Source organism: Tachysurus fulvidraco, chromosome 6 (genome assembly GCF_022655615.1).
Source record: "Tachysurus fulvidraco isolate hzauxx_2018 chromosome 6, HZAU_PFXX_2.0, whole genome shotgun sequence".
Taxonomy (NCBI): domain Eukaryota; kingdom Metazoa; phylum Chordata; class Actinopteri; order Siluriformes; family Bagridae; genus Tachysurus; species Tachysurus fulvidraco.
This window is the reverse complement of record NC_062523.1, coordinates 7,484,322-7,502,010: the sequence shown is the minus strand read 5'-3', so window position 1 is coordinate 7,502,010 and position 17,689 is coordinate 7,484,322. Positions and strand designations below refer to the sequence as shown.

General features: G+C 35.6%; 1 protein-coding gene across 2 annotated transcripts; it reads left to right on the top strand.

Moving 5' to 3' along the window:
- The first annotated feature begins 6,990 nt into the window (after positions 1-6,990).
- si:ch211-214p13.9 (cell surface glycoprotein CD200 receptor 1-A) lies at positions 6,991-16,930 on the top strand. Of its 2 annotated transcripts, XM_027162637.2 has the most exons (7): positions 6,991-7,515; positions 8,618-8,680; positions 9,298-9,609; positions 10,996-11,277; positions 13,128-13,233; positions 15,274-15,337; positions 15,449-16,930. In XM_027162637.2, exons 1-7 carry the CDS (start codon positions 7,446-7,448, stop codon positions 15,539-15,541), a joined length of 990 nt encoding a protein of 329 aa, XP_027018438.1. In that variant the 5' UTR covers positions 6,991-7,445; the 3' UTR covers positions 15,542-16,930. The 2 variants fall into 2 exon arrangements, with proteins under 2 accessions (XP_027018438.1, XP_027018439.1); XM_027162638.2 differs by lacking the exon at positions 8,618-8,680 and having other exon boundaries at positions 6,994-7,515.
- The last annotated feature ends 759 nt before the right edge of the window (positions 16,931-17,689 follow it).

Below are 17,689 nucleotides of genomic sequence, written 5' to 3'. Positions count from 1 at the left end.
AATTTAATCACAACCTCAAATGTTATAGCAGATTGTTTGGAATTAATTACATTTAGAAGAGTGTGAGCATTAAAAAAAAGGTGTCACCCCCTAATAATACCGGTTTGATCCTCGGATATGATCTTTAAAAGTATGTTTTCCAGGCAAAAAGCCACCACTTTCACTAAAATCTTGGCATCTACATCTACAGGAGCTACAAGATTTGGGATCCTTATCCTTTTTTAAAAGCAAAATTATGGATGCTTGTGTGAGTGTCTCTGGTAGGAAGCCCTTCTCTATGGATTCCATGTATACAGCCAAAAGTAATTCGGACAATTTACTTTAAAATTGAAGTTCAGTTTTAATGGTCAATAAGTCATCATCCAGCATGGACCGTAGTTCATTACCAACTTAATTAACTCTAGTTTTTATTTCACTTGTCCAGACAAAGGACAAATCGTCCCTGCCAAACAAGCTTTAACGTTGACACTAGAAAATAGACAATAATGTGCATACATAACCAAAATCTGCTGGAATTCTGCAGGACCCTAAGTAAACAGGTGATACTCCATAACTCGCCTATCCGGAAGTGCCATATAATTATATATTTGATTCATTTAATTAATGACATGATATGTATATCAATCAGCTGTAACATGACAGGTTTAATATAGGTTAATTCAATTCAGTTTATTTGTATAGTGCTTTTAACAATTCACAGTGACAAAAAACAGCTTTACAGAAGTATAGAAGTATAGAAAACAGAATAAAAATAAAATTGAAAGTTTAAAAAAAAAATTTGAAAGTTGTTGGCTTTTCCTGCTATTCAATGGATTGTACCTACCAAAAGTGGCCCAAGGAAGCAATGTTCTGCTGGAAAACCTTGGCTGCTGGCATTCTTCTAGATGCTACTATAACACCAACCACCTACCTAAACATTGTTGCAGACCAAGTAGACCTTTTCCTGGTAACGTATACACTAACGGCAGTGGCCTCTTTCAGCAGGATAATGCACTCTGATACACTATTCAGGAATGGTCTGAGGAACATGATAGACTGGTCAAGGTGTTGATTTGGCCTTTTAAATTCCTCAAATCTCAGTCTGATCAAGCATTATTGGGATGTGCTGGTCAGATTAGTAGGAGGGCCTACTTTGCAACATATACTGTAGGACTTAAAGCTTAAAAAATGTCTTGGTGCCAAATACCACAGCACACCTCCAAAGTCTGTGCCTCGCCGGATTTTAAGTTTAACATTAAGTCACTATTTATATCTAACATCTGTCTTTAATGAGCAGTCAGGAGGCAACAGTGGCAAAAGAAAAACTCCCAGAGATGATATGAGGAAGAAACCTTGAGAGGAACCAGACTCAAAAGGGAACCCATCCTCATTTTAGTCCTCACATTTCTGTTTTTAATGAAAGAAATCTATTGATTGACTTTCTGGATAGTAAAGGTGAAAGAACAGTTATGAACATTATTGTTGATACTATATAGTTGATACCACACTAAGATCTGCTCACATTACTGTAGGTAAACATTAAATGATTCATCATGTTGCAGAAACTAAAAGTGTAAATCCACTGTGTTTTTTGATCGCATACAGTTATATGCACTCTGTGCTTTTATAGTACACTTGTATTTCAAATGTGATGAAATGTACAATATTTTTGTAAGGAAATCACAGAATCACAATGACAGCTGTCATGACGCGGGGCAGGAAGCGGACCCACATGCAGGATAGCAAAACAAAACAGGGTTTAATAACAAAGGGAACACAAAACATGACACAGACTGAAGACAAGACAGGACAACAGTAGATTCCGCGCTGCACAAGGCAACGCGGCACAATTAAATGCACAAGACAATCATGACACAATGAGGAGCAGGTGTGGTGACAGGAAGGAGCAGACGAAGGCGGGGCAGACACGTGACGAAAAACAAACAAAACTGCACGTGGCCAAAGTCCGAGCTGAATCATGACAGAGCCCCTCCCCAAGGCGCAGCTCCCGAAGCGCCAAATCCCGACAAGGTCCAGGAGGGGGGAGCGAGGCACACGGCAAAGGCAGGTGGGGGGAGCGAGGCACACGGTAAAGGCAGGTGGGGGGAGCGAGGCACACGGCAAAGGCAGGTGGGGGGAGCGAGGCACACGGCAAAGGCAGGTGGGGGGAGCGAGGCACACGGCAAAGGCAGGTGGGGGGAGCGAGGCACACGGCTAAGGCAGGTGGGGGGAGCGAGGCACACGGCTAAGGCAGGTGGGGGGAGCGAGGCACACGGCTAAGGCAGGTGGGGGGAGCGAGACACACGGCAAAGGCAGGTGGGGGGAGCGAGGCACACGGCAAAGGCAGGTGGGGGGAGCGAGGCACACGGCAAAGGCAGGTGGGGGGAGCGAGGCACACGGCAAAGGCAGGTGGGGGGAGCGAGGCACACGGCAAAGGCAGGTGGGGGGAGCGAGGCACACGGCAAAGGCAGGTGGGGGGAGCGAGGCACACGGCAAAGGCAGGTGGGGGGGAGCGAGGCACACGGCAAAGGCAGGTGGGGGGAGCGAGGCACACGGCAAAGGCAGGTGGGGGGAGCGAGGCACACGGCTGAAGGGCCGCGCATAACTCCCGACGCACCACTGCCAGTCCCACCCCTCAGGAACAGGGAGGGAGGGAGGGAGGGAGGGAGGGAGGGTGGGAAAGAAGAAAATTATATATATATCCTCCACAGAACAGAAAATCCCAAAAATACGGGCCTGCAACACCAACCACGAACAGGAAGTGGGGCGACGCCCTCCACGGGAACAAAACATGAAGCGACGCCCCCCACCGGACAAATGCGGGGCGATGTCACAGGACATCGAAAAAACAAAACAAAGTGAGGTGGCGCCCCCCGCGAAGAAACCGGATGCGGAGCGGCGTCCCTCACCGAAAAAATGCGGACCGATGTCACCAAACCCGCAAAGTCCGGGGGAGAAAAAAAACAAAACAAAAAAGCTCCCACGATAACCGGTCTGAGCTGCTATCCTGCTGGGTCCTGGTGCGGCGGAATCTTCTGTCATGACGCGGGGCAGGAAGCGGACCCAGACGCAGGACAGCAAAACAAAACAGGGTTTAATAACAGAGGAACACAAACCATGACACAGACTGAAGACAAGACATTCCGCGCCGCCATCGGCAACGCGGCACACTTAAATACAAAACACTAATGACACAATGAGGAGCAGGTGTGGTGACAGGAAGGAGCAGACGAAGGCAGGGCAGACACGTGACGAGAAACGTAAACAAAACTGCACATGGCCAAAGTCCGAGCTGAATTATGACAACAGATAATTTCATGTAATATTGTTTATTTTTATCTAGATAAATTATATAATGTGCCATGGAAAATGTCAGTGATTGGTCATCTGCCATGTCACTCAAATAGCCTCTTCTTACGAAAGACAGGCAAAAGATTGACTGGACTGACTTTATACCCACTATTTCATATAATATTTTCTCTAAAAATCATCTCTCTCTCTCTCTCTCTCTCTCTCTCTCTCTCTCTCTCTCTCTCTCTCTCTCTCTCACACACACACACACACACACACACACACACACACACACACACACACACACACACACACACACACACACACACACAGAGAGAGATCTAGGGGTAATTTAGTGTCTTTAATCTCTAAGCAAGTGTGATCCATTCTTACTTTAATTAATTAGTATTTCATATAACATTTTTCATATTTTATATAACATTTTCTCTAAATATCGTCACACACACACACACACACACACACACACACACACACACACACACACACACACACACACACACACACACACACACACAGATCTAGGGGTAATTTAGCGTATCTAATCTCTAAGCAAGTTTGATCCATTCTTACTAACTTTATGTTTTTACTTTAAGTCAAATTACAAACAAGGTATTGTTTGAAATCTGGGTTAGGCTCAAGCAAAAAAAAAAAAACAAAAAACATTCAGATGCATTAAATCCACTTTCACCCACGATTCACCTCTCACCCGGTGTACATACTTTTCACAGTTTCAGTATAATGATCTATTGTACATTCTCAAGTCTCACTTCCTGCCTGTGAATATCTGATGCACATCATTTTTTATGTTGGATTTTGAATCATTTCGTAAAATGGAAAAAAGAAAAAAGAAAAAAAAAAGAAAAAAAGAAGACAGCTTAAAAAAATAGGTTTTAAATTAAAAAAAAAATTTCGTTAGAATGTAAAACAATTTGTAACTAGATTTGTAAAGTTCGTCACGACAAACTTTGATGTTGGCATTGACGAGGCAAGTATTCGCAAAGGCCGGTGCTTTTTGGAGGCGAGTGGACATAAGGGTCAGTGTTACATTTGGACACAAGTGAAGACGAGCATGTGACATCATCAGAATACACGTGAGGAAGTTCCCCTCATTGCTCTGAGTGTTTTGATATGTCACATTCCATATTGTAAAAAAATTTTTGATTTTGTATATTTTGGGGGGGGGGGGGGGGGGGCGGCGGGATAACCAGAAGGCTTTGTTCAGAGTATCACCCTAAAGGAGCTGGCCGAGTTTGTTGTAGAGAGTTCGAAAGCTTGCTGAGTTATAAACCTCCAAAGTTTATAATGGGAGTCTATGGGAAAAAAGGCCACTTTGAGACCCAGAAGTACCGGTACTCGGATCGCTTAGAAAAGTAATAGCAACAAACTTCAGACCAGGTTCTATAACATATCCAAATTTGGTGCATGTGGCTCGAAAGCCCTAGGCCACATTTAATTTTATATATTTTTGTCTAAGCTTAAATAGGAAAACAGAATGTTGGCTTCTACAAAGCCAACATAATTAAATACCATATACATTTCTGGCAGACCTTCAGCATAACTTCCAACAAACTCAGAACAATCCATTTTTCCACTCAGATAAGACCTTAACTATGACACATCATAGCCACATGACTCACAATACTCATGTTGTGATGGCTGGTCAAGATATTAAAGAGAACACACTTTTTTAGCCACTTAGCAAACTATTAGTGTTAAGTAAAGCATTATATCTGAAGTTTTCATCTTACTATTACATCGGTTTTCAATTACTATTACACACCAACTTATACTTTAAGGTGTGTACACCTTTCAAAATTAAGGTGCATTAATGACTTACTGTACATCTTCTTAGTGTTTTTAAGTTTTTAATAAATTGTTTTGTTCAATTTACGAGTTGCTTGTAAATTTCTGTTCATTAATCCATGGACTCATTGTAAAATGCTGATGACTTAGCAGACACGTCAGTAACAAGAACTGAAAAATAACAGCACAAAACGTGATCAAATCTAGGAGACGATCTAACATCGATCAACACCGTCTACAGCCTGGGTTAAAAAGAAATCTGCTCTATCCTTGCTTCATACAATTCAGTGTAATTTTCATAGCTATTTGTGAGGCTGTTGTGCTAAGTTTAATAGAAGTCCACAATAGTTAACTTTAAGACATTTGTTATTAGCAAATATCCTGATGACCAATGTAAAAAACGTTTATCATCCACAGACAGCCATGTAAATACAGTGCATTTAAACAGGGATAAACTACAATATTTCCTTTTATCACATTACTTTTAGTACCTCATTATTAAAATGCAAAACAACTCTCATGCCTTAACAAAGACAGGCTTTAAGTCTATGGAAAATGACGCAACTAGAGGCAGGCTTGGGACAATGCAAAACAAAGGCCCTTTATTGGCTCCACACATTCACAAAGACACAACAAAGATACAACCAAAAGATATCATTTGGACGTCATTCATTGAAATTATGTTCTAAAATGAAAGGTTTTCTGACGTCTTATGTCCAGTGCGATTGTTCACATGACAGCTATACAAGGATCACATTTGTTTCATATCTGATCATTGCAAATATATTTCCAACATCTCATTACATCAACAATGCTAACTATGAGGATTACTTTTCCTCATAGTTAGCATTGTTGATGTAATGAGATGTTGGAAATATATTTATTTATATAATATTTTATATATAAATATATATATATATATATATATATATATATCTATATATATATATATATATATATATATATATATATATATACTTTGACCTAATATTAACTAATTTCTTTTAAGCTAGTTTACATTTAAGCTAGATTAGATGGTGAAGCTGATTAGCCACACACAGCAGGTTGAAGGCTGAAAACAGCTAACAATTACACTGAACACTTAAAGTGCAGCTACAATTTTGTCACTCATTTGAAGTAAAATGTATAATCCATCTTACCTATTACACTTTAAGTATGAATGAAGAGACTTTCCTCTCAGGTCACAATGATTTTAGTTACTGATGACAAATTAGTGTCTCATTTCACAAATAAAACAAGAAGCACATGAACACTAGCTAAGATACACCAACCGCTTTATTGCTAATCACCTAAAAGTTAGCTTAGCTAGCATAACTTGAAATTTCAAAACTGCAGTAATACGTATTTTTTATTATTAGTTTTTCTTTTCTATTTTTAAACAAATAAATAAACAGATTCCATTAATAGGTGTTCTAATTCTAAGATTTAGGTCTTATTTTTTTGTTAGGTATGATAAAAGTCCATCTTATGATTTACAAATATATGATTATTCAGAAATGTATTGACATTTAAAAATGTGGTGCGTAAAAAAATATAGGATTGTGTTAAGAAGTAAAGGTCAAGGATTAGGTAAAAGTGAAGGTGAAAGGGAAAGTAGATAATAACATTTCTTAATAGCCTTACTATTAAAAATATATGCAATATACAGAAAATGGATAGAAAACTATCAATATTGTATTTAGTATTTATATTTCTTAAATAAATATCTCTTTCTTAAACCAAATTTGCATATTAAATCTTTAGAAATTTAAGTAGTAAATCTTTAGATGTGTGAGGTTTGTTTATACACTAACAGAGTGTAAAGAAGAGAAAAAGTGACTGGAAGTTGTGCACTTTGGAAAATGCCTCCATGTGACTGTGGTGGTTTTGTAGGGTAGGAAGTTGACGCTGTTGTTTGTAGGAGCAGCAGTATGAGAAATGTAAAAAAAAAAAAAAAGAAAGTAGTAAAGGAGCATACAAGAGGCTTATAATGTTGAAGCCAGCAGAAGGAGCCAAGCCAGAAGGAGCAGAAGAACAAAGACCAAGTATTTCAACAAGTTCATGCCTTTTGAAAAACTGTGTTTATTTTATACTTGGCGAGCTTTCTTTAAATACGAGTGGAAAGAAATAGAGACGCAAGACAGAGAGTGAAAGACATTTCTTTGAGGCGGTTGCTTTTCTGACATCACAGCAAGCACTTTGAAGTGAATCAGAAACTTTGCAAGTTTTCTGAGGAGGGAAGCAGAAAATCACATTGTGTGAATTACAGACAGACAGAAAACAAAAGAACAAGACATAATAACAGAGCAAAAGAAGACGTGTTTCACTGTGGGGAGATCCGTTTCGGAGCCATGGAGCTAAAATTGGTCCTGAAAGCTGTCTTACTCTTTGCTGTTTGTATTACAAGAAGTCGTGCATCAGGTTTGCTTGTTACGTTCTCTTATTACTTGTTCTGATTTGATTTATGTTCTCTTGTGGATATGTAGAAGTCCAAGGGGTATGTGGGAATGTGTTCAGGGATTTTGTTATAATAATATAAAATATATAAGTGCAATTGGCTATTTAGCTCAACAACATATAAAAAATACTCGTTAAAGCTAGACTAAATAAAGGTTTTCAGGGGAAACCATTTTTTATATCCAGTAGAGTGTTTCTTTTCAAAAAGGGTTCCATATTACGACGGAAAAGCATTCTCTAATGAGTGTTTTATTGAAAGCGATTTGTCTTTTCTTTACTGATTAACGTGAATGCAGTTAATCAAGCTAAACTAAACTAAACTAAACTAAACTAAACTAAACTAAACTAAACTAAACTAAAGTAAACAATCATTTCCAGTCAACTCAAAATGTGATTCACTGAGTTATATTTTGTCAGTAAATTGATCAAACATGATTCACAGAGGCTTCTAATCAGGGCACCTGTTGGCCTCATTTAACCCACAATGGAAAGAAGGTTCTGTATCTCCACTGTGAGGAGGACGGCATGAATTGCATTATCTTTGCGGTGGCACAAACTGCTTTCCCACTACTGTCTATATAGATATGTCAGTGCACGTGTGTTTGTTTCCTTTTTAAGATCATCAACCATGAAGCAGCTGTCTTCCTCTGTGGGGGATTCTCGGGGGAAACTTGTACGCTTTTTTTTTTTTTTTAAATTCAGTAGTTGTTGTGGGTGCTGTTTTTTTTTTTTTTTTTTTTTTTTAGAACACCGCTGCATGCACAACTGAAGAGAAGGAAAAACATAAAAAATTGGATCAAGATGACATTTTGATTCTTGCAACTACTGTATTAACTTTGCTTGTAAATATGGTGCTCACTTTTCCAGCTGAAATAATGATTCCACCAACTAATAAAACAAACTAAAAGTTTAAAATAACGATCCATGGCTAACATTAACGTGATGAATAACAGCATTTACTAATATTTCCTGTAACAAAAAATTACACCACATTAAAGCAATAATGCAATAACATGTTTTGTTGTTATTAACTCTTACTAACACTCTATGGACTCATAATCCTCAGGAGCAGATGACAAAGAATCTCTTCATGCTAACAAAATTGCTTCAGCCAAAGAAAAGCTCACAGGTAAAAAAAAAATCCATCACTTCTAATCGATTGCTACTCGGAATGAGATTAAGCAAGACCAATTGGACCAAAAAAATCCTTTTTACAAATAAGCACTTTTACCCATTTCTTCTTCCTAACAAATTTTGTTTCTTTCTAGGTTTTCTACTGTTTTTTTTTTAAAACATACTTTTTGTTCTTTTATTTTAAACACACTATATGTCTAGTGCATAGTGACAATGATCAACCATGAAAAAGTTATCACTATACTAGCTGATTTAAAGAAACACACATCATAATTTAGTTTTTTTCATTACACAGCAATTTGTGACATGTTTTGTGTCAACCAGATATACTATGTGCTATAGTTAGAATAAGGGGAAGTCACATGCACCAGTTATAAATTGCAGAAATGGATAAGACTCATGGATATAGAACAAACCGCAAAGATAAATGTCCAAGTGTGTCAACATGATGAGAATTTTTTCCCCCCTCGCTCAATTCACAACTAGAAAAATGCATAATGAGCTTGATGTCTGGTGTCTAACAGACGGATAGTCGAATAACTGAAATGTAGGTTTTAGTTTTGCATACTTTCAGACTAAAAGTCTAAAATGTGTGTTGAATGTTTCTTCCAGAATATAGGGATCAGTTTGCTGAATTGGGCACAACAGTCACCTTGAAATGCACCAACACAACGATTGCATGGGACGACATGATTTTTGTCATCTGGAAAATTCAATTGCGAGACAAAAATTGTACAATTGCTGTGGCTAAAAATGATTCTGATTTTGACACCTGCCTTGATGGGAAAAAGCAGAACCACACAGCAGATGGACTGTACCACCTGATCATCCCAAATTTCTCTATTCGGGATGAAGGAAAATACACCTGTGACACTTCATACCAATCAGGTGGTACAGTAGAAATAGTCACAGTGTCTGCCTGGGGTAAGTGAATGCTAACATAGACAACACTATGCTGTGATGGTCTCACTTTAAAACGCTTCTGTTTTAAAAGTTTAAGATTTATAGAGAGCTTTACATTTGTCCTTTTGGGATCAGTAAAGTATCTAAAGTACAGAATGGCTTATTACATTGGGACTCTGTGATCAAAAAAGAATGAATGTTTATTCATATACTTCATTCATATATTCATTCATTCTTATAACTGTATAAAAAAACACTTGAGTTAGTTGATGTATATATAGTTGCTAATATCTAAATGAACTAATATAAAGTATTTTTATAAAAAATAACACCCAGACAGCAAAAGAATATATCCTGACATCTTGCACTCACAGCATTTACACTAAAAGGCAAATAAGTGACTCAGTTGCTTGTAGTATGTGTGTGATTAACAGATTAGAAAAACAAGCTAATTATACATGAATTGTCACACATACAAATAAAATAAATAGCCACCTGTCACAATGTTGTTTACCTGTATAGCATGAGGTCTGAAGAACCTGAATTAATGCTAACAATGTGATTATAAAAATCTAAAATTGTCAGATTGATCCAAAGAAAAAAAAACTATGTTTTCAGAATGTGTATCACTGAGATTTTGAGTTTGAATCCTAACAGTGCTACTGTACAACTCTCTGGAAATTTAAGAAAGCATAATTGCCAATTAGGTCTCTAATATACGTAAAATTATTTAGCTTGATTGTTAGATTAGATTAGATTAGATTCAACTTCATTGTCATTACACATGTACAAGTACAAGGCAATGAAATGTTTATGTTAGGAGTTTATGTCTAACCAGAGTGCAATAGCAGCTAGTGCAGGATATACAGATTTTACAAGATTTAATTGAGTTAAATAACATGGTAATATGGAACATGAACATAATATACAGATGGCTATAATCATAACTGAAATTTACAGAAGGATGTAACAAAATATATGGCTATTTATATAAACAGTAATTTACAGATGTGTATGTACTATGAATATAATATACAGATGAATATATATGTGCTATGAATATAATGTACAGATGAATATATATGTGCTATGAACATATTATACAGGTAAATATGTATGTACTATTAACATAATATACAGATGAATATATATGTACTACGAATATAATATACAGATGGCTATTAGTATAAACTGAAATTTACAGAATGGTATGTGCTATAAACAAAATATATGGCTATTAGTATAATGTATTGCTGTTACTATAAACAGAAATCAGGTGGGTATATACAATGGTAAAGGTGATTTGTTAAGATAAAAATGTAAGTCTTTAGTCTTTACATTTAGATTTGTTGAGACTATGTTCACAGCATTTAATCTGATTTTATGAAATGTCTGTTTTATGAAAAGCCCTTCTACAACTAACTGGATGGCTTGAATATGAACGAGGACACACTGTGGCTGTGTGTGAAGCTACCGGCAAACCACCCGCCACCATACATTGGAAAACACCATGGAATTCAACCTTAGTCCTTCGAAAGGCTTTTGAGAATACAGGGCAGCTTTACAGAGTGGTTAACCGCTTATACCTTCCTCAACATGCTTCATATGAAAACCTCACTTGTGTGGCTACTAGCACCCTGAGCATCTTAAATCACCCTGTGTCACAATTTAGCAACTTCACCTTCAGAGGTAAGCCATCCAGATTCATCAATTTACATTACTTAAAAGAACATTGTTATTGTTATTTCAAATTGAAATACAGTAAACAGATGTAGCAAACATTTATACGTTAACGATTATAGTAAATACAGCACAAATTAATTTTACTAACTTCTTCAATTCAAGTGCAAACTGACTCCGCAAATCTATAACACATCAAGAGTACTGTAAGTAACAGATCATTAATAATAACTGAATTAATACTTACTTAAATATAAGCTAATGATGAGTTAACCTTAACTATGACATGAGTCTTCTGAATTCATGTGTAAAAAAAAATGACCACCTTTAGAACATATCAGAACATTTGTTGTTAAAACTCAATTAAACACAATCAATATAAATTAAAGGTGCATCATTTCTTGGTAATAGAATTTGCTATATGCAGTGCACAAACATCAATGAATGGTGCCGGATTACTTTCATAATTTACGCTGATTCGCCTTATCGAAGATGGAAAGATGAATAATAAAAGCGCCAATCACTTGTTTTGTGTCATAATCTAGTAATCTAGGTGAAGAATTGGGGCATTAAGGCCTGGGACTGTGCTACTTTACCCACAAGAGTGAAATTAATAACATTTATTAATTTAGCAGAAGCTATTATCTAAGACACATGTTTAAATGTTTAGATACATTAAATGTTAGTGAGATTTAGTTTACCCCAATATGTTAATTAAAACATTAACTAACAAAGCATGTTCTAGCATTTTTTAAAGTTGGTAATTATTCAAGACTCAGGTCATAGTTAGGTTTAACTCTTTATTAGTTGATAATTAATGCATGCCTTAACTCATCGTTCATTCAAATATAAGTAAGTATCAATTCAGGTATTAGTGCAGGATTATTCACATACTGATAATGTAAAGTGTTACAATTCTATGTCTAGTATGAAAATATACATACATTTCATACTATGAAAATAGTATGAAACACAACATCTTAACACAGAACTGAAAATATCTGACAAACAAAATGTACAGGATAAAAAAACAGAAACCGCTAAGTATTAACAGTTCCTATTTTTATATGTATTATATCAGCTATAAACAGTCTTCCATCACCACGCGCTCTTTTTCTTTTTCCGAGGAACTTTATGAGACATAAAATACAGGTTGTCATATCAGCAAACAAATCTACAAAGCACTGATCGGAATTCAGACATTTGTTCATACATTTCTCAAAAGTTCTTCATTATACAATTTGCACTTGACTTTATAGTGTAAACTTTAAAAAATTAAATGATTTCTAATCACACCATTCGTTGTACCGTAGACAAGGACGGGGTTTCTTTCTGGTTCCTCTGAAGGTTTCTTCCTTATATTGTCTCAACGAGTTTTTCCTCACCACTGTCACCTGTGGCTTGCTCATTATGGATAAATATAACTTTACATTTAAAATAATATAATTTCTATTCTGAATTGTTGTATTCCATTAAAACTGCTGTGTAAAAATGTTGATTTAAAAATAGTCAGGAAACAAGTTACAGATTTACCTTAAAATAGATTTACCTTTATTTGACCAAACGTATGTCCAGTAACAAAATGAAAGCATTGTGTTAATTTCTGCTTCTGCACTGATACATTAATATACAGTATATAAACTAATTTGTCTACAATACTTTAAAGTTACAGTCATTACAATAACCACAATTTTTTTCTAATATGTGTATTGTACAGTACAGTATGACAAACATTTAATTAGCTCTTCTACAGACCAATGAACACTGATGACGTTTAAAGACATAAACCTTAATGTCATGTCGTAGATCTATGGAGGAATAGAGTACTGGGAAATATTGTGTTATATGTCTTTTTTCAGATGCACGTTCAAAATGGCCCATTATCCTTGCATGTGTCTTGGCCGCCATCATAATTGTATTTTCTTTAACTGGACTTTTTTTGTGCTCAAATTTCAAGCTCTTAAGGTAAGTTAGTTTTAATGAACATTTTTATAAATGTATAAGTTAGAGTAAATTCATCTATTCAGATGATGTAACTTCTCTGTACTTGACATGTTCAGGTATTTGTATGGGACAATATCTTAAATATGGGCAATTGTATATAATATACTGTATATAGAGAGTATTATATATATAATTTACTAAAGAAATATACTGTATAGAACATTTCTCCGTACTCAACCTGTTTTAGTTGATTTTAAGTTCAAGCTTTAAATTTGTATTTAAAGAAACAAATATATCAAACTAGAAAAATGTACCAACTCAAAGAGTATTTAAAGTTTAAAATGTATTCAAATATATAAAAATAACTTTAATAAGCAGAGGACACGGTGGCTTAGTGGTTAGCATGTTCGCCTCACCCCTCCGGGGTTGGGGTTTGATTCCCGCCGCTGCCTTGTGTGTGTGTGGAGTTTGCATGTACTCCCCGTGCCTCAGGGGTTTCCTCTGGGTATTCCGGTTTCCTCCCCCCGGTCCAAAGACATGCATGGTAGGTTGATTGGCATCTCTGGAAAAATTGTCTGTAGGGTGCGAGTGTCTGTGCCCTGCAATGGGTTGGCAATCAAGGGTGTATCCTGCCTTAATGCCCAATGATGCCTGAGATAGGCACGGGATCCCCATGACCCGAGAAGTTTGGATAAGTGGTAGAAAATGAATGAATGAACTTTAATAAGCATTTAAGTTCTTTATTGAATACATTCCAAATATTTTCCCTTGCTGTCATTTTGCTGTGTGCTTCAAGCATGAGATGTTGAAGATTAATGAAGAAACATTAATGAAGAAATATGAAATTTTAATGATAATATATAAATGATTAAATTTCACAGCAAAATGTCTGCTTTATACATTCAGTAGAGGTTTCATTAATGTTTTAAGTCACTTATTAGTGTTGTGAAGGACACCTTATCTTCTTTTCTGTTTAGTTCATAATTAGTCTGTTGTACATACTTAATAATGCTTATCCAATCATTTATTAGACATGACTGCAAGATGCTGTGTATTTTCTAGTCACTATTTCTATTCTGTTCTAGTTTCTTGTGAAACCTTTCTGTCCTTCCTCAGCTTTAACAGATGGTGAAAACTTAGTAGATTTATACAGTGACACACTCTTATTTTGACATTTCACATCTAGAAATCAAACAGCTTGTAATTGAATTAAGCTGCTGAAGTGATATGGAGGTTTTTGTTTCTAAAAACTATTAGGTGTCCACATAGCTGTTGTATTTTAATTATATTTTAAAATGAGGAAAATTGAGACAAATAAATCAAATTAGTCCAGGCGGCTACAGAAGCCTAAGCACGAAGATGATTTATACTATTACATTTCATCCTTAAAATGATGCAAAGCACCATTGTGACGGATATAACTCAGTTTTACAAAGTTCTTGTGAAATAATTAACATACTGTTTTAAGTATGTCATTTCACTACATATTAAAATGTAAACTTTAGGTGGCTTTTTGTGGGGCATGTGATAATCTAGTGGTTATGGTGCTGGACTACTGAAAAAAGGTTGCGAGCTCAAATCCCAGATCCACCAAGCTGCCACTGCTAGGCCTTTAATCGAGGTCCTTAACTCTCAAATGCTCAGATGTATAAAATGAGATAAACTGTAAGTCACTATGGATGGGGCATCTGTTGTAAATGAACTGTATTTTGTAGCTATGACTTTGGATTCTCGTGGCCATAACATAATAAAACATACAAAATTATGTGATATTTAGTTTGTGCCCTTTAAATAATAAATCCTTATTAAAAATATTTATTTTTGTTCACAGCTTATTAAATTAGAACCATGTAATCTCAGGAAAAATGCTATAATTGGCACAAGTGTAAGAGTTAATTATAAAGGTACAAGAAAAAGATGCATTTGTTACTAAATAAATAACAAAGCTTGCATTTTTGTTAAAATCCAATCTTTTAAACAAACCTTTTTTATCCAGTCTGAATTTAGTTCACTATTCAAAATGTATTCATCCAGTTTATGACCTTGTTTATTGAATTGCAGCATTTTTAGAAAGCTTTGCTGCAAACCTGAAATGCCTGTATCCAATGAAGAAAAACCTCAACAGGTAAAATATCTTCCTTTGTCTTTTTGCAATTATTAATTGTTAATAATGATAACAAACACTTTGATGTTTGCTGTGAAACCTAGCGATGTTTGTGATTGGGTTTTTTTTCAGCCCTATGATCCTGAAGAATTACAGCCTTATGCAAGTTATGTGCAAAGAGTAAACTCCATCTACAACTCTTCGGCCGACCTCTTTAAAGCGTGAATCACTCCAGATTTACGTGAATGCAGGAAGACAGATCTCAGTTGGGCCTACAGATGTGCATACTGTCGTGAGGTTTGCACTCGGCAAATGCAGATTCATCAGTGCACACCTACTCTTTTGCCGGACGAAATTACACATGAGTCCTAATACTGCTGTTAACAAGAGCTGATGAAACCCCTTGAAAAGAACATCCTCCAACGTGAAGACTCTGATGAGAGAAATACAAACCAGAGTGAGTCAAAGTGAAAGAAGGAGTGGAAACAAAAGGATTGTCTCATGATTTGGAAACTTTGAACTTTCAAGTCACAATATAAAGAACCTACATTTAGAGGTGTATAATCAGACACAACTGAAACAATGCAAGTGGAATATTAGACATTGTCAAATAGATTTTCTCCAAGTGAGACATTTGCTGTGTTCTTTTTTATGTGAGCTGGTGCAATATTACAGAAGACTGCGTAGCCTGATTAGTGTTGTTGGTTTAATCGGAGGTTCTTTTAAACCACACGTCTTTGTGTTTCCTTATCAGAAAGAGTTCCAACCAGTAACCTATCGCAGAGGTGCCAGTAGCAGCCGCAGCATTCATAGTTTGCCTGCTAAAACCATAAGGGAATTGAAATGAAATGACATGTGAAAGATGCTTACAGTATTTACTTTTTAGAATCACTTACTTTCACTTTTGCAACATTATCTTGGCGAATTCTGACTTGAGTTCTTGAATTCTGGTATGTCAGCCAACAGAAAACTATAGGGAAGAACCATAACGAGAAAAGAAACTTGTGCAATGGCGTTCTGTTTTTTCTCTCTGACTGCTAAATTGCAAAAAGGAAAAAAAAAAGAAAAATATAGCAAATGTCTAGAAAAATTTACATTTTTTTCATTTATAGTATATCAGGTTTATTATAAAATTCTAATAGGAAATTATCGATATATTTGACCATGTTTAAGATATTTTCACTTGTTATTTTGTGTACTGAAGGATTTTCTTGGTAGACATGTAGTCATGTTGCCACTTCTGCTTAAGAATACAAAGAACTTTGACAGGTTAATTTTGTAAGAGAGTAAGATTTTCCACTAATTGCACAATGAACACTGTAACAAAGCCAAACTAATATTTTTATTTTTATTTTTTTTTACATTTTTTTAATATACTGTATATGCAATAATATGCCCAGTTAATAGATGCCATTTGTGATAATGTACTGATGTAATTATTATTGAAATGTAGCATATTAGTCAATGGCATGTCCTGTATACAATTGAAATGTACATTAAGCATGTTTGTTTATCATCTCTAAATATGTAAACGCGCTACCACTCTGACTAATTATCAGAATGACCCATTTTCATTAAGCGCTTAAAATAAATATTTTTGGGTTAGTCGTTTTATTTCTATTTTCGTCTCAAATTTTGTTTGACATCCTATGACTCTTCTGCTTTTCTTTGATAATACTTCGATAAGCCTCACAGTTACACATACACAGTAATTTCAATAATGGTGGGATACTTTTTCAATTATAATAACTGAAAGAAAAAAAAGAAAGAAAAAAGAAAAAGAAAACAAAATGAATGAAAGAAAACATAAATGCTTGAGTCGAATCAACAAATCTTAAATCGCATATTTTAATTCTTCTCATTTTATTATTGCTTTTATTATTAGTCTCGCTGCTTATGAGTAAGCGGGGCTCAAGCTGACGCTGATTCATTTCTCATAACAGCCTGTATTTAAGTGTTTATTCACAGCAATTTTCTAATGATCATTTATAAAAGAATGAAACATTGTATTTTTACCCATATACAGTTATATGGATAATAGCATAGCAAGATATTTGCACCAAGGTCTCTTTTTTTTCTTTTGATGTGAACATTAAACAAATAAATAAGGAAGCTTGATGTGTCAAAGTTGTAGGAGATGTCTTACCTCAGCGGTTAAGGTGTCAGACTACTTCTTAGAAGGTCATAGGTTCAATTCCCAGGTCCACCAAGCTGCCCCTGCCTGGGCCCCTGAGCAAGGCCCTTAACCTTCAATTGCTCAGTTGTATAAAGATAAATAAAAATAATGTAAGGCACTCTGGATAACAGTGTCTGCTCAATGCCATAATTCAAATTGGAAAAAAGTTTTAAATTCAACCCAATTTTCAGTTTTAT